We start from the raw sequence: 27739 nt of genomic DNA on the forward strand, positions 1-27739 counted from the left end.
CTGTTGCTCAGGATGACGACCCAAGCGTTGCCAGTCTGCTCCCGCTTTGAGACAAACTAATCATGCTCTAAAATAGTCACCCGGAGACAATCTTGTTGTGCAATAATTTAGAAACATGTCAGTGTTTCTCGGGAACAAAAACATTCCACTGTGCCAACTTAATCCACAGACTCCCAGACAGTCCTGGGAGATTACGGATATTCGTGCAGTCTGATGCAATCCAACACAACATCTGTAAAGCAGCCACAACCGGCTGAACGTTGTGCTTTAATGTTTCACTGCAAAAATGCAGACCAGTTCATGACGTATAACTCGTTTTCTAGCTCCGTTCTTTTTCTGAAAAATCTTTTAACTTCCTTTGATTCAAGTGTAAATGTTTTGTCTAAAAATCTACTTTTTTACTTCCTATTTCAAACTGTCCAAAGCCTGAAATACTTTATTTATTGGCAGAAAGAGAACAAGTGAAAAGATAATTACACTTTAGAGGCTAGGTTGGGCAAAATAAGCTATAATAATTATATTAAGTTAGAGAAATGTAAATAAATGTATACAATTGGGTGTAATTGTCACTCTACTTATAGAAAATGCCTTTATAGTAATTTATAATTGTAATAATAATGTAATAATGGAGTTGGGCCAGAAATGTAACTTTTACTCCATCATTTCCTGCCTTTGTTTTGTTTCCTTCAATATTTTCTCTCCTATTTAGTGCAGTACTATATCTATTGCACTGTGCATTGTGTAATGCAGTGCTTTATTTATTTGGTACACCAAAATGACCAAAATATTTAAACAGGCATCAAATTGTAAAGCAATGGATGAAAAATGGGAAAACCCGCACACTTTGGCTCAAAAGAATGTCTTTGATCTGCAAAAACTGTGAAAAACAACTTAATCTGTTTAGTTATGAATCGTGATTACAAATAACAGCAGCTTAATCTGAATGTTGAGTCTTTTTTAGGTCTGTAAATGACCTAAATGAGAATCCGATTACCCAAAAATGTCCTCTTATGACACCACTTTACTTATTTAGCCGTCCATACTCAGACATGAGAGTTTTACTCTGTTTAAACACATCACAGCTTCAATTAAATGTATTTTAAATCAAAAATAACCTGAAATAGATGAAGTGATCCAGAGCTGGCACTTGTTGCAGGCCTACTGCAGCACATTCGTCATTTTGTGGCCAGTCAGTAAAAAGAAAACAACTCCAAAATCCTCCTGACACATCAGATCTTATCAGCTTTCGTTACCTTTGATGCAACATAACTCAGATTCCTGTCCTTCAGAATAACTCCTGGGATCTACTGGGAAAAGTTTACAACCAGTGTACTCTGACCTGTTGGGCCTGGCAGAAAACAGGCTCCTAGAATACACATACACACACCTACACACGCACACACACACACACCCATCCATGATGTTTTAATGAGAACTGACCATGACTGAACAGGAGCCCCCTCCAGGGCCATGGCCCGGTTCTGGTTCTGGTTCTGGTTCTAGCCTACCTGTGCACGTCCACGCTGCTCCTCTATGCCGCACAGATGAGGAAACATGCTGTCAGCATCGCGGTGCAGAAACGCGCAGCTCCGACGCACACGCGCTCGTGGTGCAGGTGATCATCTGAGGTAGATGTTTTCAGGTGAAAAGCCCCGGATCGGGTGCGGCATCGCTGGAGAGCTGCGGGAGCCTTTTTTCCGGGGTTGTGGGAGGAGGAGGAGGAGGAGGAGGAGAAGGAGGGGGGAACTGAAGATCTGCGGCGGGAGCGCGCGCTGCTGAAGTGGTTTCGTGCCCGCGCCTCCTAAATTAAAGCCTCCGGGGTTCCCAGACCTTTATGAAAGTCAAGGACCCATATCTGAGACGTGCGTGAGGTTAGCCCCATCTGCCCGGTTCCTGCTGGTGCTCATCAGCTGGAGGAGCCGCAGTTGTGCGGGGTTAGGTAATGCTTGGTACGGGATTACATAATGCTCCAATATGGGTGGGTGGTAAGAGTGAGAGGAGGGAAAACTGGTGCTCCTCAGCTCCATGCATCATTTTATTATGTTTGTCCACAGGAGGATGAGTTTTTCCTCTCTTTTTTAGTCTCAGCACATTTTAACTTTTTTAGTTTCAGTCACTTTATTTTTAATTTTGTGGAATTGGGAAATAAAATATCCACACTAAAACCAGAATAAAATTCGTGGTGACATTTATGACCAGCAGGTGGCAGAACTTGGTACCAGATGTCTCCACCTTCTCATTGGTGAAATGGGAAATGTCCTATTTATGGGTGCTGCAATGTTGTATTCCATAAAGCACACTCTTAGCTGGGGCTAAAGTTTCTGCCTTAAGCCCTCACATACTAAATAGATCTAAAGCACCAGCTAACTACAGTGACCTGGTGATAAATGTTTTTGAAACTGTCTCCTTGTGCAACTGGACAGCGCTAAGACCAATCGGAGCAATAAACATGAATGATTTGTCGCTACAGATTACAGTCAGTGGGGTAGTCCGCCATGCACCATTGAAAACAAAGCAAATACATCGGAGCTCAGCATATGATGAGAGGGAGCAGATACCTTGTGGGACACCATGGGTGGGGGAGGTTGTGGAGGACCGAAACTTGGAGACCGCCACAGAGAAAGAACGCTCAGACAGGTAAGAGGAGAACCACTCCAGAGCAGTTCCTGATAGGCCTACCCAGTCTCTCAGCCTATCTAGTAGCAGGTGATGGTCAACAGTGTCAAAGGCTGCAGTCAGGTCCAGCAGAACAAGAACGGAGCAGTTCACTGACTCATCACTGTGAGTCAGAAGGTCATTAGACTCTAAGAAGAGCTGGTTCAGTAATGAGCTCTACGGAAACATGACTGGAAACTGCCACAGATGTTATTTTCATCTAGAGCAGGTGTGAGTTTCCAAGATTTTGGAGAAGAACGGGTGTTTAGAGAATGGTCCAACGGTAGACCTGCTGAGGCTACAATAGAGCGTGGCTAGACCAACCTGCAGAGCTAACTCTTTTTGCTAATACTACAGTTTGTCCATAGACTGTAAATAATGGGCAACCCCTTCATGTCATCACCCTTAGCAAAACAAATCAAATAAAACAAAAGATGTGTTGCCTACATTACATCACAGAACAGGGTAAGACTTGCAATAAAAAAAATCATACATTATGAAAAGGGGAAAACATCAGATTGTTGCTTTGACAGAATTTCGATAAACGGGAACGATCTCGGTGCAAATGGGTTGTGCAGATCTCTGCAGACTGCTGTGGGTGTAGACTTACTCATGTAGGTGGCAGAATGAAGCACAGCCTGTTTGTCAGAGCTAAGCTTCTGAGCAAACATGTCAAGGCAGTAAGCTGTATCAATAACCAAAAGAAGGATGGGAGTTGGTGTTTAATGCAAGGAGATTGAAGATGTTTGCCAAGAGCAGAATAATTTTATTAAGCCAGATTACTAACAGGGTATCTATCACAAGCCCCAACAGCAGGGAAGAATCACGCGTCTTACAATTCTGCTCCAGTGTCAGTGAGACGCTCAAAACAACCCATGTGTTCTGATCATGATGAAGATTCAGGATTCAAACCTCGTCTTTTTGTGTGGAGATAGTTTCACTGCCAACAAATCAATGTTCTAAATGCAAAGGTGGTGGTCTTCATGTTCCCACCACCACCTTGCAAGTAGACGTTGCTGACCCACGAGTATGTTTACTATTTTATCTATTCCAGAAGTTGACAATAATTTCAAATGTCATCAGAAAAGCAGAATGCAAGAATAAAATTAAGGTTTGACTTTCTTCAGAACAGTGAATGAATTAAAGTAGAGGCAACATGGAGGTGGGATTTGTAAATGATTTCTTTTAAACAGTAATGCCTTCAGACACAAAAATGTATAGGCTACTTCAAAAGACTGAAGAAACAAAACAAAGTGATTTAAAGGTGTTGAACACTCGTTTAATCAGCATATTTGCAGAAGTCTCTGGTAGGAATGAGTGCCTTGTAAAGCTTGGTTTATGCTTGACGCATCCGCGAGGTCCGCACGGCTCCGCGTGGCGAAATTGCGTCATTTTAACAACCACGCCCCTCCACCGCGTCTCCGCACGGCCCAAACTTTCCGCACCGCGCACCTTGGAAAATTTCTAAACATGCGAACGGTCCGACGCGGAAAAACATGGCGGACTGGCAAGAACTAGTATGGCAGAGGTTCGTAAATACAGACATTTGTATGATTCAGCTCTCAGAGATCACAGTGATCAACATGTTGTTAATAATTCTTGGAGAGAAATAGCTCGCACTGTCGGAAAAGACGAGGACGCTGTTAAAAAATGCTGGAATGCCATGTAGTAAACAACAGTAATTTTTACTTCTACTATGGTGTAGTGTTGGATGCATGCCGTAGAGCTCCATGCTGCCCCCTACAGTTTGGGAGAATATTGGCTCACCGCAGAGACAAGCCGCATGAACCATAAACGCTGCAAGTTGTGAAGCGCATTCCATCCGCGAGCCGCATCACCAAGCGGAAAGTAAATGCGTCCTTGGGTCGCACTGACAGAGGCGAGGCCTGCCGAAAACAGGTGTCACCGGTCCATCCGATCATCACCAGCAGGAAAGGTGGATCAAGTGCCTTGCCCAAGAACACAGCAGCAGCATTCTCTGGTCGGAGCCAGGACCGAACCTGCAACCTTCCCATTAATGAACAACCCGCTCTACCTTGTGAGCTACAGCTTTCCCACAATCCTTGAGGAGCTTCTGCCATGTGGTTGAGTTGCTAATGCTAATGGTTAGCTTCTGCTAGCCGAGACGTTCTCCCGGACACTTAAACAATGACAGCCTTTCTGGGCGTGAGCCGAGATGAGTGACTCCAAGTGACCGCTTGACGTAGATCTGTCAGGCTTTTCAAATTCTAGCGTTTCAACGTCTATTTTCTATGAGAACCTAATGCAAGCGATAGGTGAAGGAGACTATTTTCATGTTCAGCCTACGTGAAAAACTCAAGAGTGACCAATATTAATCAGAAATTATTTTTGAAAAAATGTTTTTTTCAGTGTTCTACTCCTTTAAAATAAACCTTGACCTAAAAAAAATGTTGCTGCAGCAATAATGAATGACACAAAACACCCGCCTTACTATTCACCAATCTGCTTTGAAACTTAAGCAACGTGGCCTCAAAGGGTTCGAGTGTTTGAACAGTGGATTAACTGAACTTTGCATTTTACTCAGATGAATGCAAATGGCAGCTCGTTTGTTTGCTTCCCAGCCTTCCTGGGGGAATTTTAACAAAAGCACAAAGGTCATTACCGACAGACTTCACCTCCCTTCAGGACATTTGTTTTCCTCCTTAAGGCACGGCCTTCATTCGGTTTATTCCTCAGCAAAAAAGGAAAAATAGATCAGATCTATGAGAATGTCCATATCTTATATATATCTATGTAGATATAAATAAAATAAGAATGTCTTTGCTAATCTGACCAGTGTAAAAATACATAAAATAAATATAAAACAGCTGACCTGATTAAGCAGCTGTTATCTGCTTCCTGACCAACACTTACACCATGTGTTCAGCACATGAACTACACCACCTGCCTCGCAGTCCGGGACAAAAACACAAGAGAAATTAAACCTCTTTTGATGTTTTTTATTATATCAAAATACAAAAATTTGAGAGGAAAATTTTGTATAGGACTAAGCATTTGAAATGATATGGTGACATGAGAACAGCACTGCTTTCATCTTCTCACAGACATGCCATTGATAGAGCATAGATCATGTGCTAGGCCCATGTCTATGTCATGATGAGCCACCAGGAATTAGCCTGTGCATTTCCCCTTATAAAGGCTTGGCGATGGCGACTGTTGCTGTACATCCAGGCCAGAGAATGTGTTTGCATGATTTCATTTTTTAATGTCATCGTTCGTTCAGGTTTCCACTTATTCAAGAAAAGAAATAAGATCCATGGCAGTTGAGCATGATAAGTGAGTAAGACATGATCTCAGATGGTACAGAAGTCACTGGACAGCAGTGGCAAACTAGAGAAAAATAATACAAATATTTGACGTAAGGCTTTGGTACAGCACCATACAGCATGAGTTAATTGCTTACAAAAAGTTATGTGAAGCATAAATACCTGATGCAATGACAGGACAGAATGACAAGTCCAAAAGAGAGAGAGAAAGAGAAAACATGAAAATCAGGTTATTGTTTAAAAAAGAGAAAAGTGGAAAAAAGTCTTTTGTTTGAAATATTTACATATGAACATCATGAAGACACAGTATGCAAAAACAAAAGATAGACTTTTAAAGACAGAAACATGTAAACATGTGATGTACAGCACAGAGTTCAGTGGATGGAAGTGAAATGAGACGTGAGAAATATTCTTCCTTTCAGCACTACTGGGTTTGCTTGAGTATGAGCATTTTAGCTAAAACAGTCAACGATGTAGTGCTTATTGTAGCCTACGATAATAATACATTCTAGTTTTTTCAGTGCTGGTACACATGAAAAATACAAAAAAAAAATAACAGATTATAGAACATACTTCTTTTTTTTTTTTGTCCAATGACAACTCGCTCGAATGGTCATGAATGATTGCTAAATAGGCGTTGTTTTTTTTGTATTGTCTCTACATGCAAGAATAATACAATAATAAATCAAATCTGTTGTAGGTATCATCCTACCAGCAACTAGTGATGCACTAAAAGCTGTAAGAATAAAAAATACAAACAAAAAAACTCAAAAGTAAACAAAAACCCAGAACTGAAGACGTTAGCTAACAGTACGTTCCAAAGCAGCCCTCTTAAACGCTGTACATGTGTCGGTTCAAACTGTGAGAAAAAAGCCCGGAAGACGACGTCTGTTTTATAAAAACCGGCGGGAAGGATGGATGAGGGTTCCAGTTACTTTCCAACAGTAGAAGAAATGCACGTGTGGACTACTCATGGCTATAGTGTACAGTACTAACCAGAATTCCTCTGTGAAAAAAAAAGGATGGTGGGGTGATGTGGGGCGGTAACGCCCCGGCGGTAGTGTGCTTGAAAAACATTTCTGTTAGCTACAGGAAGTGTGTAGAAAAAGATCCCAAAACCGACCTGACAGTGCTCTCAGACTCTCCCCCATATGTCCCGTGGTGAATACTACTCTAAGTCAGGCTATGTTTCTCCATTTAGGCTGGGTTAGCATTTTCAATATCACCAGAAGTATATTTTAGTGAGGGTACCTTGGAAGCACAGACAGACATTGCAAACACACTATAGAAAACAGGTCATTTTGAGTTCACTGAATGTCACAAGTCTAATAATCGAGGTTATATGTCTACGTTCCAGTACTGTCTATCACTGTGGTCACACTGTTATGATTAAGACAAGTCTACCGGAGCTAAGCTAGCAGCTAACCAGTTAGCTAGGTTAGCTGCTCAAACACAGGTGTAGAAATAAACCAAAGCAAATAAAAAAGTGGCTTGTTGAAACAGAAACAAAATTATCTTCAGACCTCTATTCTACAGCACCACAAAGTTAAACATAGCACCAAGTCGTAATGTTCAAAGCAACTATGCCCTAACACACTTCATTTCATCAAACTAATGTAAACACAATTTCCTCCACAGCACGTTTTGTACATGACTACAGCATGTCCGTTGCTTTTAGAAAAAAGAAACCAAAAAAAAAAAAAAAAATAAAAACCTTCAGTTTATTTGCTTTGGACACGTGAAGGCAAAGAGATCTGACGTTAATCTACATGTGTGCTCAAGAACGGGCAAAAATACATTATTACTTTGTTTGAGAAATATAATAAGAGGGCGACACATTTCTGCTTCTAAAGCTTTCCCCAATGGGCATCCACATACTATACATCAGAGAAAATACTACTCGACTTGTGCAGCCAGCGGGCTATGGCGATAATACACTGTACGGTACTAACATTAACTTTTCTTTTCTTCTCAGGTAAAATAACGTCTGCTAAAGTATGACAAATTAGGCACCTTAAAATGTTTTTAAAACATCCACTTAAAGCCGTATTGTAAGCAAATACTTTGATATATAATCTAATTTCTTTTTACTTGGGATCCGTCCCTGTTTTTTCATACATCCTTGTACAAGGTCTCGCTGTAAAACATGGTTTATCTTTACAAATACAATACACACCATGTACATTACATAACAAATATAGATTATTTCCCTATATCTTACATGTAATCAATTTGTTAAAGTAGAATATGCACTTTGATGCTCACTTTCAAGCAATCACCACTTTCTAAATTGTCAAGAGACTTTAGAGTCATTCATGAGGATAACGCAAGACCTTTGATTTAGCGCAAAACTTCGGATTTGTATGTGGAAAATTGAAATCTGTTCCGTGTGTCTTGGTGTGACTGAACTGGCCTCAGCAAAACAACAACAACAACAAAAATAAAGTACTAGCAATGTAGTCGTTGAAGCTAATCGAAGAAGTTAGTTGGGAACCGGTGTGGTAATTTGGACCTATTGTGCCAAAATGGTCATCTCACCAATCACAGCTGCATTATAAGCATTATTATAAGGGGAGGGGGGTCATTCAATGCACTGCAACATTGGGACATTCATTTCCTGTACAGCAAAACATACATTCATTATCGGTTAGTGTCTAAAATGAACAAACATACAGCAAAGTAGATAGCAAGCAATATACATTTTAAAAGATAAACAGTCAGGGTGGCCATATGTTTGTTTTAATTCCCCATTGCTTAATGAATCACTTTCTCATAACTGTACCACTTTTTTGCATGTACAGTGCTTCTGATCTCTTGCCAAACACCTGTTACTCTTCGTTTTTACAAGTTTTCTGGCAATGTCCTTTTAAATCAGTTGAAAATAAACCAAAAACATGAGTTATACATCGTCAGTGGTGTGTTCTTTCACGTGCCCTAGGCAGAGAAAGTAAAAGCACACATAGTATCGGAGTTTCACACTCCGCTATAGCGAGAAACATGAAAAGGCGAAGGAAAAAGGCAGTTTATGTCAGAAAATAACATCAACAAAAGGCTCAAATAAAAAGGCACATCAAAGTGTGCCGTATTTCTCAAATAATTCCTTTATAATGAAACATACATACAGACACTTCTCAGTTTGTCACGCCGCTCTTTAGTCTGACTTCTGTTGAGCACGAAAGTCCAAAATTAGCTTAAGAGATCCCATGAAGGCTATGATCTTGGTCCTAACTCTGTGCTGCGACAAAATGCTGCCAAGCACGGAAATCAAGACCTCTAACTGTTGGCATCTGATCACAAACCAACGGAAAATGCCAGTTATAATCAATACAAAATATTAGCTTCCAAATAAGATTAAGTCAGGCCATATTATCCATTCGAATGAGTGGTGAGAGTTATAAACCTTTGATCCGTACCTTTCATGTGTAAAAAGGTCAAGTACGTACAGTATACCACAAGAATTACAGCAACTCTGCGTTTACTCTGAGGTATATTTTGTGGTAAGAACCCTGTGTTTTAAATACTGACACTATTTGTATTGTAGGAAAGGTAGACTCGTGTCCCTGTAGGACGCACCAGGCTTAACAGTACACCGTATCACTGAAAAACCTAAAGATATGATCCCCTCAATGATAAGTGAGTGAAAAAATCTTTAACGTGTTGTGACATACTCAACCAACACATTTTATTACTGTAAGAGGAAGCTTAATTCTCTTGTTTTACTATTTATTTACATTATATATCTTCAGAGCATTTTCAAGTGAAATTCCTCAGAAAAAAAATGCCATTGTTCTTGTCTTCAGATTAGATTTCAAACCCCAGAGGATTCAGCTTTCCTGCTCCGCAAATACAAATCAAACCTCTGGAGATTATAAGAAACACATTTGTTTGTTACGGCGGGGGAGCAAGGAGAGCTGAGGTGATCTTTCCTTTTGTTTCATTGTGGAAGGGGCCAGTTGAGTCGAGTCCAATGGCTTGGGTAGGGCAGGCGGGTCAGTGTAGAGTTCCATAATTTTGGCCCTCAGAGTCTGCACTGGCCAGAATGCCTGTCTGGTCCTCCTCGGACTGCCTTTGATGAAGGAAGGAGGTCAGATAGCGGTATGGGTTCTTTTTGTTTTGCTTTTTACTCTTTCTGTGGAGGTTGAGCTCCTTTCCGTCTTGGGGTGTCTGGGATTTCTGCTGGGTCTGAGAGGGAGACACATCTGCAAGAGAGAGCATTAAGGGGATATTTCAAGCATTTTTAAGTGGTTTTCTATGCAACGTTTGTTAACAATTACTACACAGCCTGTTGTAAAGCTCCCTAAATTACTACATCTTCCCAAGATAAAAATGCATTAGTGACGGGACTCTGGATTCTTTGAAGGGAGCCGTCTTTCGAGATCCATTAACTAAGGTGGCTCCTCATATCCTCACACACCACCGATTCCTCTTTTAAGAGTCGCGACACACTCAGGCCAATGTCAATCGAACCATTATTGTTGGTCTTGCTGAAGCTACTTGCACTGCCAGTTCTATCGGCGAACCACTTGTGGCATCTAGAGTAACGTGCCTTCTGTGTTTTGGTTCACCGACATGCTACATAATTTCCCTGTGATAACATAATTCCCCCTCTCATTATCTTTCTTCAGTGTTAGTCATTAGTTACCAGTTGTTCTGTCAAAAGTAAAGTGGCTAGCCGACATTCTTGCACCAGAGTCCGCTTCCAGCACACGATTCCTGTATGTTTTAGATCTTATAGCTACTTTGTTTGATTTAGTGATGAACCACTCTTGCAGAAACTGATGAAGGCTGAGAAGACATTTCATCTGTAAGATTAGTGTGCCTTTAACTATTTAGTTTATTCACTTATTCAATACAATGGAAGTGTTCTCTAGTGTAAATCAATGCCTTATAGGGAGCCTAAGTCTCCTCCCTTTCCGGTCGGCTCGTGGGTCCCCGGGAGAACAAAAAAATGAATGCAAGTCAACGGTGCTAAAAAAACTATTTTCTAATCCACTTTGCCTTATGCCCTGGATCCCACATATGTTGTATTGTAATTTAAATGAAAACTAATGATTGGTTTTTTGACCATGCCTGTCACGCACATGGAGATTTGTCAGCTTGTAAAAATTTGTAATTAGCATGACTACATCGGCACGTCGCATTTATGACGTCACCACAGCATCTTCTCTATAGCGAAGCTGCTACTTACCAAATGGCCAGATTTATGGTGGTTCATTTCTCCTGTGGGAAGGATGTGAAGTTTGCTGAACTTACAGCCATTTTCCCTCTGTTTTCCTCCGTGTCTGGTTCGATGACGTCACTTTTGTGAAGCGCATTTGTAGTCCTGGACTCATATGCACACAAAACCTAAAATAGCGTTACCTCCCGTTCGAAAATAAGAATGTTCTTGGTATCAAAAAGTTTTTTTTTAAATTCATGGACATCATATGTGAAATCCATGGAACATAACAAGCAGAATTAGTAAATAGCATTTTTAGCCCCATTGACTTGCATTCATTTTTTTGTTCTTTCGGGGACTTAGGCTCTCTATGAGTCATTTTAAAAAATAGAAAGCTATGATGCTCCTGATCTGAGATGCTGAAATTTCCTGGTGCTGAGGTCGGATGAAAACAGCAGGACTACTCATTATTATCAACGATATGCACACACCTCACTTATGATTGGACAGAACGCGTTCAGCCATGTCGCAAAGTTACTATCACCAAGACACTCTCCACTCTCTCTTCTCGTTGCAAACCTTTTTTTAAAAGCACCCTGGGGGGGGGGGGGGGGGGGGGGGGGGGTACAAGCCGAGATGAGCAAGGCAATGAATGCTAATTCACAGTGTGACATCACTGTGTGAGGATTTTCAAATCCTAGCTTTTCAGCATATATTTTCTATCAGAAGCTAAGGCAGGAGAAGGGTGTAGGACACTATTTTCACGTTGAGCCTGCGTGAAAACCTCAGAGTGACAGATTATAATCAGAAATAATCATTAAAATGTTTGTTCAGTCAAACACACCTTTAAAAAATCTTTTTAAATCAAAATATTTGTCCATTATGATGACAATCAGACTGACCTGTTCTCCTGGTGGATGTTATGTTGTTATTGTTGTTGGCAGCCACTCCCTTGGCCTTAGTAATACAGTGGTGTAGTAGTGCTGGTAAGCTCTCAGACCCGGCAGTATCGCTAGACGCACCTAGAGGTTCCCTAAAAAGATGAGAGACAGCACAGCATACATTGTTCTGCGTTAATCCAGCAGTCGTGTTTGGTCACGTCGCAGAAAAAAAGAGACAACACGGTGCTTTCATCACTATTCCCAGTAGCTGCCATAGTGTGATTTGATGAGCTGTTGAACTTCTATGGAGAGCTGATGGGATTTCACTGTCTATTTGCTTTGATGAATGAGGAACAAAATTAGATACCAAGAAAGGTAAAGAGAGAAACAATGGAACAAGAGAAATAGAAAGAATAGTTAACAGAAGATGGGAATAAAACTGGTGGAGTTGTTATTGCTCTTAAACAGTCGCTACATTAAAGACCCAGTTCAGCATTTCAAATAATGCGTTCTTTTGGTTTTAAATAAAACCCAAAGAATCTTTAGTTTCCGTGCTAAAAGCAGAAACAGCTGAAGGTTCAGATAGTTACTGTCTTTTTTCGCTCTAACTTGGATATTTAAGTAGTGACTGCTTCACAAATGCCGGCAAATATTCACTTTTGCAGTATCAAACTCATAAAATGAAAACAATTCCTGTAATTATGAGGATTAATGAATTGTCCTGTACAATACCAATGAAACCTGGGAGGTTTGGCAGCCTTTGACATGTGTGCCATTATATAAATAATTGTGATACATAAAATATAAATTTAAAAAATATATATATATTTGGACTATATACAAGATAAATATCTTTAAAGGCACATAATAGTGAAGAAAAAACTATATTAATATAATATATATATATTATATATATATAATAAACTTCAGACAACTTGACAGGTTCTATTTATACTTGCAAGCTGCAATTTTCAAATTCTAAGTCGTAAAAAAATCCATTGAATTCTCCCTTAAAATTACAGTTTGAAAAATCAAAGGTTCCTGATCTTAAAATCCAAAACAAATAAAATATTTGCTGTAGCTATTTGTTATGACCTTGAAAGTTGTATAGCAATCTTTTTTTATTCATTTATTTATTTACATTTGAGTGTGTCTTCTTTTTCTTTAGAAACTCTGATTGTGTTTTTCAGTGACTGGCATTTTTATTTGTGTCTTATAAATTATAAGACAATTACCTTATAATTACCTAAATTTTAATTTAATTTTAATTACCTTATAAATACATATAGGAAGTATTTTCTCCTGATTCTGTAGAACTTCTTAACAGAAATTCTACATGAACTGTGCCTTCTTTTAATGGGTAACTACGTAATTGGGCTCTTTGTTAAGGTAACAGTAGATAGTTTTTAAAACTTTAAGCTAGGGCTTAAACATAGATCTCAATGATTGTTGAGTTAGAAACTTGACCAGTTTTATATATGACACCATTCTGCAGCCCTCTGCTGGCCTAAAACCACACTTGATAGTTTTGAGGGGCGGGTATAGTGTTCTATAGAGGGTACTCTTAACTTGGTTTATGGCCGTTAGCTGTAATGCTAGCCATTGCCATTTTCAGTTTGCTGATCATCAGTAAAAAGCACAAGAAGAGGAAGAAGTTTACTTTTTCTGTTGCCATCATGGTGGAGCCTGGAAGTAAAAATAAGAGAGTAATATATTTGGAGATGAAGCAAATCATTAAAACCAGATTGAACATTAGCGCGGCCTACACTAGTTTGAGGGAGCTAAAGAATGCTACAAATTAACAGACTGATGGTGACCAAGCTTTGTTGATGCTAAACTTGTTAGTAATAATATTTTTTGCCCAACAGTGTGGATATTTTTACTTTGTAGTTAATTTTAGTTGGTTCATGTTAGTGTTATCTCGTTGTTAGCGCTAGCTACAGCAGGGTTGTTTATAACAGTTGTAATCCCACCTTCAACCAGTAGGGCGGAGGAGCAGGAAACTGCTCACAGCCTGTCACACCAGTAATAATCTAAACAAGATCTGTTCCATGTTTACACACATTGGAAAAGGTTGCCAAAGTATCTTTTCTGACTTTGCTAATTTTCCAAATAAAAATACTGTAATTTAAACAGAAGTCAAAACAGGAAGTTGTTGCTTAAAGCTGAAGAACTATTTTCATTTCATAAGGGATACATGCCAAGTTGGATGAAATAATCAATGTCTAATCAGCATTAACAGATCAGGTCTAAATCATTCATGTCCTTTTCTAGAAGCAGCTATACCTCAGAACAAACACTCCGGTCTTGATGTCTATTTCTCATAGAAAAACACAATAAATTGAAATTATTTCCAAAACGTTTCATTCAGCTTCACAAGGCTCAGTGTTCGTTCAATTTCTAAATAAAACTACTTCAAAACTTTCTGTGGCATTAATGTACTTTATCAAAATGCAAAGGAACACAATGCTTTAGAGACGCCGTCCATCATTTGGCACTGTGGAGAGAAAGATTGAGAGCCGTTAGCAGAGGGGGTGGGGGATGCAACAGTTCCCGACAGAAAAAAAAAATACATTTCTATTATGAAAAAACTGTTTGCAAAAGCCACAGTGTGTTAAAAAAGTTCATTTCCGTTGACATAAACACTATACAGCACACTCTGATAAACATGAACACTGCGTACAGAGGCTTCACCATGCTGACGGGAGGAGATGGCAGGAAGAGGAAATGGCCGTTAAAGAACAAGTCACATGACAGGAAGAAAAAATGGCCAATAAAAACGGTCACATGACAGAAAAACGAAAGCACTAAAGACAACAGATGTAACAAAGAATTTAGTTTGAGAATTGTTATTTGTTTGGTCAAAGAGAGAAGTTTAGAGAATGCATGCATGGCATTTTGCACATGGAACAAAACTTTAAAGGGGAATACTCAAGTCTATCTTTCAAGTGCGTCCTCCATTGATTCAAGGCTTGTGTTTTTTTTTCAGTGCATGGAAAAAATTCCATATTCAAGCAATAAAAATACAAAATCAAATACTCCTTCACAGTCCAAAACATCTTCTCAAGCTTGATCAGATGCTTAATTACTGTAGACCACGTTACAGCAGGCCGATTATACCTCGGCACTGTATTGACAAATATGTCTAGCTGTCATTTTTACTATTAGTTGTACTTCACTTGAATCCAACACAGAGGAACAAGCCAAAGCAATTCCCCTTTAAAGGAGAGCGATTAGAGCCCTCCCCCTGCTGACCCCTCCCCTCTCAGACATGGGTCCGACCCTTACCTATTGTGGCGTAGGGGACCGGGTCACAACAACGCTGCCCAGATAGCTGAGATCAATCAAAAACAAATCAGGTAAGACCCTTACCCTCTTTAAAGCAGGAGCCCTATAAGCTACTTCCCTTTAAAGGCCAGTGATAGTGCATGAGCAAGTAGCTGCCTTGTGGGTTTAGCTTCGATGAGGTGGGTGTAAGGGACCCAGGAGTTTGTGCAGTGAAGAAACCCAATGGGATATAAATGTGAAAGCGCCTCAGGTAAAGCTTTATGTGTATAAAGCAACAAATCTCCAATCTTTGTCGTATAAAATCTATGTATAGGTTCTTAAAATTTGCAAAGGGTCTAAAAATCTGTGTAAGATGTTTAAAATCTATAACCAGGGTTTAACATCAATTTAAGTGATTTAGAATCTATGTACAGGGTTTAAACATCTATGTAAGGGGTTTAAAATCTATGTTCAGGATTCAACATCAATTTAAGCAGTTTTGAATCTATGTACAAGGTTGAAACATCTATGTAAGGGCTTTAAAATCTGTGCACAGTATTTTAACATATGTTTGAAAACTTTAAAGAAGTCCTTCACTGACACCATTTTTACTTATTATTTTTGAGAATGATAGGTCACTCTTGAGTAAAACATGTAGGCTGAACATGAAAATTATGTCCTACGCCTATCTTTTGCATTAGCTTCTGATAGAAAATAGATGGAAAAATGCTAGATTCAGAAAAGCCTGACAGCTCTACGTCACGTTGTCACTTAACATTCATGAGCTCACCCATCTTGACTCACGACGGGGAAGGCTGTTGTTGTTTTAGTGTCCAGGAATAAGCAGAAAACATCCGACTAGTAAGCTACTCTACAACACAGCAGACGCTCCTCCATGCTTGTGTTATTTGTGGAAATAAAACATCCACGTTGCAAGTCAGTGGTAGAGTCATGTTTCTGGTAGCCAAGGCGAGATGTCCAAATATCAGCAAACAAATCTCCAAATCCTGCCAGCTGAAGCTACTTTCTCCTCTGGCTGAAATCTCTATGTTGAAACAGGCGCACCAGAGCTTTTTTCCCCAGAGTACGTCTTACAAGGCGTTCATTCCCACTTTAGAGCTCCGGGAGTTGATGTCACTTCTCCCGGCATGCAACAGTTCAAATCAAAACGGCGCCATACTGACAGGCAGAAGCCCGCAGCTGAACTATTTGTTATTGTCAGAAAACTCAATCAAACGGAAAATATGGTAGATTCCTGTTGTGCCCCAGGATGCAGAACAGACGCGGACGACATAAGGAATGAGCCATCTACAGGATTCCCCAAGATCCGGAGCACCGCAAACGTTGGATCATTGTAATAAAACGCGCTAGTGACCGGGCGAAAATGAAGCTGTGGGATCCTGAGAGTAAAGCGACCACTTCATATCAGGTACTTAACCCGTTTCCTCAACTGTGTATGGTGTTTATTTTAAATGCTTTTATTACGATTCTTAGTGGGCTTCCTAAACTTATTTTGGCGTGGCTTTTTCTGTCTTATTACTCATAGCAACAAGTAAACGTCACGTAAAACGTTGCCTCGTGAGTTCTGCGTGCTGCCGTTTACGTGTTTTATGATCACAGCAATTAACCGGCTAAGCTGTATTTAATTTTTAAGCAATGGTTGATCAATTGTCAGATCACACATAAAAAGCACTTTGGATTGCTATTATCTGTCTCACCGAGTCAGATCTCAGACAGATCCTGAGACGCTCCTGCCTGAAATATTTATTTTATTCCCAGAAAAAAACCAGACTAGTGATTTCTCTTGGCGTTCAGTTTATACATTCAAACAGCACAGCACTCTATTTAAACTACTTACATGTAAATCTATGTTATTTGTCCATCCATTCATTTTCATCCGCTTATCCGGAGTCGGGTTGCGGGGGCAGTAGTCTACGTCGAGAGGCCCAGACTTCCCTCTCCCCAGCCACTTGGGCCAGCTCCTCCGGGGGAATCCCAAGGCGTTCCCCGGCCAGGTCCGGTAAGAGGTCCGTTCCGACAGCTTCTGACATTTTTAAAAAGTATCCCAGGGGCACGGTAAGGGTCGGAGATGTTTAGTCTATTTAATTTCTGACTATATAAAACGATTTTATCGGTTTTAAAGTGTGAAGTAAACTCCGACGAAGTAAAATCCAAGCCGATCCCGTTCATTTTGTTTACCTTTGTTGCCTGTCAAAATGGCGTCTACTCTCTGAGAGTCACGTGACGTCCAGAGCTCTATAGATTACTGCAAATGAGTGAAGGACCTCTTTAAAATCTACGCACAGGGTTTGAACATTTGTGTGCAGAGTTTGGTCTTCATCGTCAGATCCATTAAGGAATTACATTTCAACCTAAAAGCTAAAAAAGACCAATCAAATGTCTGGCCTGCTGCTAATTTATCAAACTAAATTAAATCTGGATGCAACTTTAACCTTGACAGTTTTCAAATCTGATTTATAAATGGATTTAAACACAAGTATATATTTGTATCATTTTACAGTTGACTTACACACTTTAAAAAGTATGTAAATTAGGTTTTAATGTGAAAATACATTAAAAACAAGAACCCTACAACTTATTCAAAATGAGCACATGCCATTCAATTTTCTGTTTCATTTTTATAAACAGAAATTGTGCTAAATGCTGTTACATGCTCTCTGCATGTTAAAGTAAATATGCATCCTAATTACTTCTAAAATGGAAACACCAAAGTAATAGTGGGGAGAAATACTACTAATATTTGGAAAAGAGAACAGATGAGGAGACAAGGCTCCTGCTGAAAAAAATAAACATCTAATCGCTACTGGACTGGATCACCTACCCTGAGGCTGATATCTGGAGCTGGGAGGGCTCTGAAGGTAGCATTTCCTCCTCTGTCCTTCTCTGGGATGGCCTCTGCCCAAAAACATCCCTGCCTTCTGGAGGAGGAGATGGGGATTGGGAAGGGTAACTGGCTGCAGTGGAGGCATAGGACATGTGGTAACTGGGGCTGGGCTGCTTGGCACCCTGGCTCTGAGTGGGAGAGGTGGTCAGGGAGGACCTTCGAGAGAAACTGACTGTGGCCGTGGGCTGCAGGGTGATCTCAGGCATCTCCAGAGACCTAGAGGTGCGGAGGATGCTGGGACGTGGAGGGGGCCGCACTAGAATATCTGGGGAACCCGGCTGGGTGCTAAGGGGGCTTTGGGAGAGTGGAGAAAGACGGGAGGGTTGGAGTACTAAGGGGGGTAGGCTGGGGTCTGCCCGGCGCCCTGCCCTCGGGCTGAGCCAGGACTGAGGGCTACTGCTGGGGGCTGTGCTTGGGCTCCCTGCACGGGCTGCCGGGTCAGGGTAAGGCAACACTGGTACACCCACACCGTGGGCCGTGTGTCTGAGCTGGCCGAGACTCTGGGCCTGTTGCATAGCTAAACGCCTAACCGGAGGCCCTGGAGTCCTGTCTCTGCCTGGTGGAGCCACAGGGACCTCCAGCTGCAGGAGTCCAGGGCTCGATGGATCCTTTAGGGATGAAAGGTGTAGGCGACTAGGGGGAAGAGAGTGCGGGGGGTAAGGGGGCGGGTCAGGGAGGTCCTGGGGATGATGATTTAAAGGATGGTGAGGCGGGTATATGAACCGGGGGCCTTCAAGACCCAGGAATGGTAACTCATGAGGCTGCCAGCTTTCAGATGAGCGAGGAGGAGGGCTGTGAGTGTGAGACAGAGAATGGCCAGAGGCAGTGTACTGATGGTGCTCCATTTCTCCACTCTCCTCAGGAATGGAGGGGTAACCAAAAGGCCCCTCCGCGGTGCCTGGGGGTGAGGACAAAGCGGAGCTACGTGGGCTGATGTCAGGCATGTAGAATGGTGGTGGAATCCCTGATTCAATACGACTGCCTAGATAGCCATAGAACGGGCCCTGGGGGAAGCCCCTGTAGCGGGAGGACGGGGCCTGCCCTGAGGCGTGAAGAGCACTGCCCTCTGCAAAGCTCATACCTTCCATGGGTCTGTGTAGGCGGGGGCTGTAGGTGGGGGGCTGCGTTGACTCCAGGCTGGAGGATGTTGGGGAGAGTTGGGGCCTCAGCGTGGGCATGATGGGTGGCAGAGGCCCGGGGTCAAAATCATTCTCCTCATCAGACTGCCGGAACTCAGGGTACAAGTCAGACTCCTCTGCGAAGGGGAAGCCCTGGATTCGGCGGGGAGGTGGGCTGGCCTCCATAATGAAGCGGCCATCGGGGCCTCGGCTTATCAGCTCAATGGGCGTGGTGACCTCAGCCTCATGTTTGGACACACTGTATTTCTTGCTGGCTATGGCACGCTTGGTTTTCTTGTAGAAGGAAAGCTCTTTGTCTTTTTCTTTTAGAGGGCTGGGCAGCTTTCTGACGTAGAGGCCTGGACCGTGGGAACCCTCCGACGAAAGAGAGCGGGGTCGAGATGGAGGGGAGCTCTCTGGACTTATCTTCCCTGATGATAACCTAAAAGAAAATGCAGGCACAAGGTGCTGAAAACCCAAAAGCAGAATGGTTTGAGTATTGAAAACCAAATACTGTAAATCAGTAAGCATGATTGCAGGTTTTACAGAGATGACACATTACAAAAGCCACAAAGCACTCAGTCAGAGCGGCCACAATGAACTACGTTATGAAATGACCAGCTCACGGGGACAGCCACATCCTTATAGGGATTCAGCTGATGAATCAAGCTATCGCGATGGGAGGAGAGAAGGACCAACAAGGTAACCATGACAACCGTATCACAGATCTACTGAATCTATATCTTCTTGGGCAGACGTGAGACCAAGTTCCTAAATGGTTATGAGAGAAAAGCAGATGACGTCTAACCAGGCCTCATTTGCCCACACCAGGAGCAGCATACTCGACATCTACTGCACATGGTCAAAAAATACTTCAGAAATACCGTTATACCCATGCAAAATTTTGCTCGGTGGTGTGAATTTTCAATGAACCAATAGGTTTGCTCTGGCTGTATAGAAGAGAGAAGGGTGATATTTGCCATTTTATAAACATTTCTAAGTCTAAGAATACATTTTAATGTTTAGCTTCCAACAAGCTTCCAGATCTCAATTAGAGCCTCATTACATTTTATTCTGTGTGACTGTCTGAGTTTTTTTCTCCAGAAAACATAAGTTTGGGTCTGAAACAAATGAGTATTTCACCTTTTGATGCTAAAAAACTGTTTATTTATTTATTTAAACGATTTGTTTTTTCACCAATGGGCCATGACCGCTATAGTAGCCAAGAAGAGGCACAACACACATTTACCTCTAGTGTTTTGGGGTTTTACGGCTAACATAGTTTGAGAGTAGGTGGAAGATGCTTAGTTTGTGGCAATTGTCACACTTCGCTGTCATGTTTTCCCAGAGTTGTTGGTACCATGTTCTGAAGTAATATGTCTTAGAGAGAAAGAATGGAATTGTGCAAAAAAAAAAAAAAAAAAAAAGAACAAACTAAAAGATCTTGCCAGTGGGGTATACTCCAGAGAGCATCCAAGCCTTGGTTCTCATCAGCCAGCACAAGCCTATTGGTCTAATAAAGATTCACGAGTAACATCAAAATTTATGATGGGTATGAACTTTTTTGACCTTTATTATGAATTTTAATTAATGCATATACACAGTACCGGAGTGTCCATGCAACGCAGCTAATGCAACTTTTCTCCGTGTGTGAAGGTCTGTGCATGCATGCCAGGGATAGGTTCCACTACACTAAAGGTTACAATCGTTAGCTGATTGTTTCTATGCAATGCATTAAACCATGCAGCCAAGCCAGTGCAGTGCAGCACACTCTGTAATTTGGTGCAGGCAGGCACTCACAAGGGGCTGGCCGGTGGGGGCAAGAAACTGCTCCTGGCAGGCTCGTCCCAGCAGGGCTCTACCCCTGGCAAGGGGGTGAGAGGAGGCCTGCGATGGGAGACAAACGACACGGGCCTGGTTCATCTCCAACTATGCTAAGTGCAGGAAGGACAGAGTCTGAACTAGCTGACCTGCCTTCATTATTACGTAAAATACAGAAACGTGACATGACTAATGGTTTTCATGTAAATTCATGAACCATTCAATCTGGGATGAGATTGACACAGAATATTATCAAAATGAGGATCTGTAGAGATTGCAGTGCAGTCACACGTGTACACAATATACTATTTAACAAACACGCGCACACAGAGCTGTACAAGAAACAAGAACATTAAACACTGACAGTCATGCAGTGAGCAGACAGCGTTTCAGGTTAAAGAATACAGATGGGTCAAGAATCAATACACACACACAGCAGCTCTGGGTAATGAGCTTTAAATGCTGACTCTGCTGCTTTGAATTCTGCTACATTTGCCCGTGATCTGCTAGAGATTGCCGCTGTACATGTTCTTCAACACCACGCAGAAACTTCCTGGTAATTTAAATCGAGTGTAAATAAATACATTGGTTTGTTACGTACGGTAGTAGAAGTTTGGTAAAAGGTGTAAGAGAAGATGAACATTAGAAGGCACCTCTGGCAGACTGCAGGAGCTCTGACATGTCTTTACTTACGGTGACTCAATGCTTTTCCTGAAGTGTGTCACCGACAAGGGAGGATCTGAGAGAACAAACATGGTCAGTTTAGCATTTCCTTTAGAAGGTAGCTACTTGGATAAATGATTGAAGGAAAATCCCACGCCTAAGTGAAATGTAGTCTGTTGCACAGAGTTAGATAAGTGGGTACAAAGCATTTTGTAACCAGCCCAGCGCTCCTCCTAATCTGCCAGAACTCCGTTATCCTTAGCTTAGCATGAGCAATGTCAGTGAATGGTAACAGTTAGCATTTCGTGTGAAAAAGTCATAATAATGATCCTTATTGTGCTTGGTGGCCTCAAAAATCATATCTACTGCAAACGACAATAATAAGTAACACAAAGAAATCGACGATTTACATCAGATTAGATTACGACAAAGCACCATTGTATGCCACCGCTGAAAGGACATCACGCAGTGGCGTGACGTCTGGCAGACTCACCTCCAGGTTTGCTGTACAGCATTTACAACATTTAACCCTAATGACAGTAAACAGCGAGTTTGGGGGCATCATGCGGCGGCTTACAGCTGCATTTTGTCCTAAAGTAGTCCCAAGTCAAACTAGCTTCTGTAAATCCTTCTTGTTGCTTATTATTTTTATTTGCAGTTGAAATGATTAATAAGGTCACCAAGAAAAAGTAGGATCATGACCTTTTTACACAAAACGCTAACTGTTACCATTCACTTACATCGTTTATGCTAAGCTAAAGCTAACAGAACACTGCCAGAGTAGGAGAATGACTGGACTATGCTACAAAATGTTTTCTTCAATTAGCTAACTCTAGGGAACATGGCAACAGACTAAATTTCACTTAGGGGTGGAATGTCCCTTTAAGGCAGGGCCATTAAAGTTCGGGCCTCGCGGGCCGGTATCCAGCACGTTTTAGTGGTTTCTCTGGTCCAACACACTAGATTCAGTGGTTGAGTCACCTGTGCGGCAGCTCATCAGGATCCGCAGAAGCCTGTTAATCACCTGCTGATTAAAATCAGGTGTGTGGAAGCAGGGTTAAAACTAAAACGCGTTGGTATTTGGCCATCGAGGCCCAGAACTGAATAGCCCTGCACACCATCAAGCAAGATATTGACTAGAAATCGACTTGAAGCTGTACAGTAGCCTTGGGTTCGGTTTGCTCTTGGCCTGTGGGTCAGTTTAGTTACCCATCAATGGTTAAATTGAACTTCCTCTTAAAGAAAAGGGCCAACCTGGTTTACGCTTGAGTTTCCGACGGTGTTGCTTATTAACAAAGCAAGCTGCTAAAGTGCTGAATAGCACTGCTGCTGCAAGAAAACAGATGGTTGCCACGACACCTGCCACGACAGGTCGCGCCAGCCCTTCCTCAGGCAACTCTGCTGCGGGGAAGGGGTCTGCTCGGACACAGAGGGGGGAGGTGGGGTGCAAAATGACTCAAGAAAGGCAAAAAAGGTAATAAATTCACTTGTGTCTGTGTAAATATACTCACCGGTGCTGGATACTCCCACTACGTTGCTGCTCTCACTGATCAGATCATCCATAACTGCCATCACCCGAAACTCATACCAGGACTCCTGTCAGAGGAAATGCACTCTTTCAATTGGGTAATGCATAATTGATTAGTCTGAAGGGAAATGATAGGAAATAGTATATTTTTTTATGTTTAAAGGTGTTGAACACTTTAATCATTACATTTGCAGTGGTCTCCAGTATAGATGAATGCCTTGCAAGTCATACTTGGGGGGGGGGGGGTAGAAGCGCCTGGTTCAGTATGAACAAGGGAGCGGCGGCAGACAGCACGTTTTTGGTCTTATTTCCTGGTATTTGGATATTTTGCCTCAGATTGAAAAACAGCAACGTGATTCTACCACCGGCTCCGTTTGCTCTTTGACGTGGATGTTTTAGCTCCACAGATAACTCAAGCCTTGAGGAGCCTCTGCAATGTGGTTGAGTTGTTAATGCTAATAGTTAGCATCTGCTAGCTGAGACATTCAATGCTGTGTCCTGGACGCTAAAACAACAGCAGCCTTCCCTGTCGTGAGCCAAGATGGGTGACTCCAAGCGACCGCTCGGCGGAGAGCGGCCGTGCTTTTCAAATCCTAGCATTTAAATGTGTTTTTTCTATCAAAAAGCTAAAGCAGGCGATAGGTGTAGGAGACTATTTTCATGTTCAGCCTGCATTAAAAACTCAGGGTGACTGATTATAATCAGAAATAATCGTTAAAAACGTTTTTTCAGCGTTTCACACCTTTAAAAGATGAGTCTTAAATAACACATCCAACTGACCTGAACAAGGTCCCTTGCTATTAGTTCGGTCTCGGTGGACGGGATCAAGTCATCCAGAACTTCCCACTTCTCCCCGAGGCGGAATTCCATGATGTAGCGGTCGATGGGTGAGGAGTGGTTTGCTGGAGGAAGCCATGTGAGGAGGACACCGTGCTGCGTGCGGTTGGCTGTGAGGCACCGTGGTGGAGTAAGAAGCACCAGTGGTTCAGCGGTACCCAGGGGAGTGCCTGTGGACCAGATCGGACCCTTATGAAGTCTATTTGTTCCAATCGGAGTCTTTTAATTCAAAATAATTCGTAGACATTTATTATGAATGTCAGTGTTTCCCTGTAACCGCTGCTGCTGCTGGAACAACACAACACACAGAAGAGATCTCATTGTTTGTTGCCCTGCATTGTTGGGAGGTAATCTGAGTGTGAAATTGGGTCAGAAATGTTCAGGCCTCATTTAACATTTTCAAATAAAAGAGAAGCTTTCTGTCATGGTTTGTGCTGAGCTAAACTGGTTTTGTTTTCCTCTGAGTGCTGTCTGCAGGTGGGCGTGTCCTGGAGAGCACAGCTGTTGCTGTTCAGCCCATCAGTGGTCAGGGGATTTAAGGAGCGGCGTGACAACTCACCAGTGATGGATGATACTCAGGCCTAGTCCACACGTAGCCGTTTTTTTAAACGAATATCCGCCCCTCCAAAAACTTGCATCCACACCACCTCGTTTAAAAAAAAACTCTGTCCACACGTACCCGGATAAATACGTTGTTAAGGACATGCCAGACCTGTAGGCGGCAGTACTTCCCCCGTTCTTAACCTCGTCCTTCGTCTGTGGTCTTCCGCAAGGAGCAGTAATTCCTCTTGCAAAAACAAACAAGCAAAAAGCGCTTGGACAATTGATAAAGCGAGCGCAGCTCTGAGGGCATCCATGCTGTCGGCTAGTGTAAACACAGGTCGCACACGTGATGTCAGCATTTTTTTGTCGCGGAAAGTGACGTTGCGGACCTTAAAACTCCGGTTTTGTCTGTCCACACGCAGACACCCAAAACGGAGAAAAGTATCTACGTTTTGGCAGATCCCCGGCTACGTGTGGACAGGGCTTCAGTCTTGGGTAGTTCTAGCCACTACCAGTCCTAGCTCTTGTCGTCTCAGAATATATTTTTGTCTTTTTGTATCCTGACCCCGCGTTTATCTGATATGTTCTCCTGACCCATCCAGATTTCCCTCACCTGCAAAGAACATCACACTTCAATAACTTGGGATTCACTCAAGCCTTCAGCCACATCGTTCACCTCTGACCACCAGCTCCCCACCACCCACCTGCTCACCTGGACACACCTGCAGCCAACTCCCTGTGCTCAGCTCCCAGCCTTGGTCTCTCGATCTCCCGCTCAGCCAGACCTGACCTGCCTCCCTCCTTGGCTTCCCAACTTCCTGAAGACCAACACCCCAAAACTCCTCAACCCTCTGGATCTCCGTTTTTTTCTCTCCTCCACAAAGACTAATAAAATACATAGAAACTTTTACTTACCTCTGGTTCTGTGGTGATTCTTCATGTCATGGTTCAAAAAACTACCCTCTAACATGACACTTTCTTTGTCACCAGATCCCCATTTGCCCTCCAAAAACAAAACTTATCACACCAAATCACTGATTCTTTAATCATTTATTTTATGAGATTTAAAACTACTTTCTTTTCTTAGTATTCTATTTGAAAGTATTGTAAAGTGGAACTAATAGCACTGACAATAGCTCTTGCGTTTGGTTTATTGGCACTCATAAACGGACTGGCATCATTAATAATATGATTAATAACCACGCCTGCATGTTTGTTGTATTGTAAATCTTAAAAACCAAAATGCTTCTAAAAACAATGTCAGAAACTCTTTTTCTAAATCAGTCAACCAACAAAATTAAGAACATCTGAGCCATCTCTGAAAATTGCAGAAATCAATGAAAGACATGGTCGTACCCTGTGCTGTGGTATTATGTAGACAATTGTGTCTTTTTTGTTGTTGTTGTTGTTGAGCCTGTCCCATAGAGCCACATGCAATTTGATTTGAGCGCAGTTCTGCATTAGCCAATAGCGTTCCGCTTACATACAGACGTCAATCATAGATCATGCAGGATAGACGACGTACCTTGACACATTTCTTATGGACAATGGACATCGTATGGTGCGAGGTAGGCAACAGCATCAAGAGTCTTGCCTAAGGGCCCACACTGGATTTTGGTATTTTTTGCCCCAAACCAGTTTTAAACCCAGGGCCCCAATGTCGAACAGAGGAGGAGACGCTGGAAATACCATCATGGGAGGACAAACCCCTACATGGGATGTACCACTGACAGATAACTGAAGTGGCTGATATCAAGAAATCCTACCAATGGCTAGAAAGAGCTGGTCTGAAGAAGAGCACAGAGGCTCTCATCATGGCTGCACAGGAACAGGCCCTGAACACCAGAGCAACAGAGGCCAAGATCTACCACACCAGACAAGACCCAAGGTGAAGGCTATGCAAAGAGGCCCCTGAGACAATCCACCACATGACTGCAGGGTGTACGATGCTGGCAGGGAAAGTGGCTGGTATCGTGTACAGAACCATCTGTGCAGAGTATGGACTGGAAGCCCCAAGATCAAAGTGGGTAATACCACTAAGGTGGTTGAGAATGAGAGAGCCAAGCTCCTGTGGGACTTCCAGATCCAGACTGACAAAATGGTGATGGAGAACCAACCGGACATTGTGGTGGTGGACAAACAATAGAGGACAGCCATTGTCGTTGATGTGGTGATACCCAGTGATGGCAGCATCAGGAAAAAGGAGCACGAGAAACTAGAGAAGTACCAGAGCCTGAAAGAAGAACCTAAGAAAGCCTGGAGAGTGGAGACATCAGTGATATCCGTGGCCATCAGGGCAGTAACCCCAAACTGGAGGAGTGGCTAAAGCAGATCCCAGCAAAAACAGACATCTCAGTCCAGAAAAGTGCCATTCTAGGAACAGCTAAGATACTGCAGAACCCTCAAGCTCCCAGGCCTCTGGTAGAGGACCCGAGCTTGGAAGGATGAGACCACTCACTGAGGGTGAGATGGGAATTAAACAGCACAAGAAGAGAATGCTAATTGTAAAACAAATTGTTTTAGCGTTGTTTGCTGGCTTAAGAGGTGCAGGTCCATGAACAAGAGGCGTTGCTTTTGGGCATAAATAGGAAAGGGGGTGGGAACAGCTTGAGGTGCGATACATTGTTCAGCCTCTAGATCACGTGTCACACACAAGGCCCGCATTTTTATGTGGCCCACGAGAAAATTATCAAAACTATCTTAAAACTGACCCACTGGCCGATTTTACCGCAACAACTACAACCCCCATGATGCTTTGCGGCGTTAGCGCAGAGCCGAAGCGCCCCCTCCTTTGTGTTTTTTTCCAGCATCTGCTGCTGGTGTCTGCAGCTCCTCTGTCTCAGACAAACTAAACACTCCTCTCACTCAGCGCCGAGTTCACTCAGCTATTTGCCGACGTTGAAGCCCAGAAACGGAGATTTTAACCGCTCAGTAATGTGTTCACGACTGAAAGAGAAAGTTTTCCAACTAACTTCCAGACAGAGCTGATATAACTCCAGCGAGCAGCGACACGCTCAAACCAGCACGGCTCTGTGGTTGCTGTCGTGTTTCCTCCCCGACACACAACAACGTGGTC

General features: G+C 42.4%; 2 protein-coding genes across 5 annotated transcripts in view; both read right to left on the reverse strand.

Annotated features, from left to right (window-relative positions):
* arhgap32a (Rho GTPase activating protein 32a) overlaps positions 1–1942 on the reverse strand; it is a 29788-nt gene extending 27846 nt beyond the window's left edge. Inside the window, exon 1 of the mRNA XM_015951156.3 lies at positions 1509–1942. The gene's annotated coding sequence lies outside the window, so the exon portion shown is untranslated. The remainder of the gene's footprint in view (positions 1–1508) is intronic.
* A 6723-nt stretch (positions 1943–8665) lies between these two features.
* igsf9ba (immunoglobulin superfamily, member 9Ba) overlaps positions 8666–27739 on the reverse strand; it is a 100801-nt gene continuing 81727 nt past the window's right edge. Inside the window, exons 14-22 of one of the 4 annotated variants that reach the window (XM_070543570.1) lie at positions 24064–24290; positions 23267–23351; positions 23010–23171; positions 21786–21831; positions 21072–21158; positions 18091–19713; positions 15270–15315; positions 14268–14295; positions 12109–12133 (exon numbers count right to left, since the gene is read on the reverse strand). In XM_070543570.1, the coding sequence (XP_070399671.1) occupies positions 15270–15315; positions 18091–19713; positions 21072–21158; positions 21786–21831; positions 23010–23171; positions 23267–23351; positions 24064–24290 (2276 nt within the window). In that variant the 3' untranslated portion in view covers positions 12109–12133; positions 14268–14295. Of the gene's footprint in view, positions 10142–12002; positions 12134–14267; positions 14296–15269; positions 15316–18090; positions 19714–21071; positions 21159–21785; positions 21832–23009; positions 23172–23266; positions 23352–24063; positions 24291–27739 lie in introns of those variants that run through there. The other 3 variants (XM_070543568.1, XM_070543569.1, XM_054742541.2) reach the window with 3 other exon arrangements.

This window comes from Nothobranchius furzeri, chromosome 13, assembly GCF_043380555.1.
Source record: "Nothobranchius furzeri strain GRZ-AD chromosome 13, NfurGRZ-RIMD1, whole genome shotgun sequence".
NCBI lineage: Eukaryota > Metazoa > Chordata > Actinopteri > Cyprinodontiformes > Nothobranchiidae > Nothobranchius > Nothobranchius furzeri.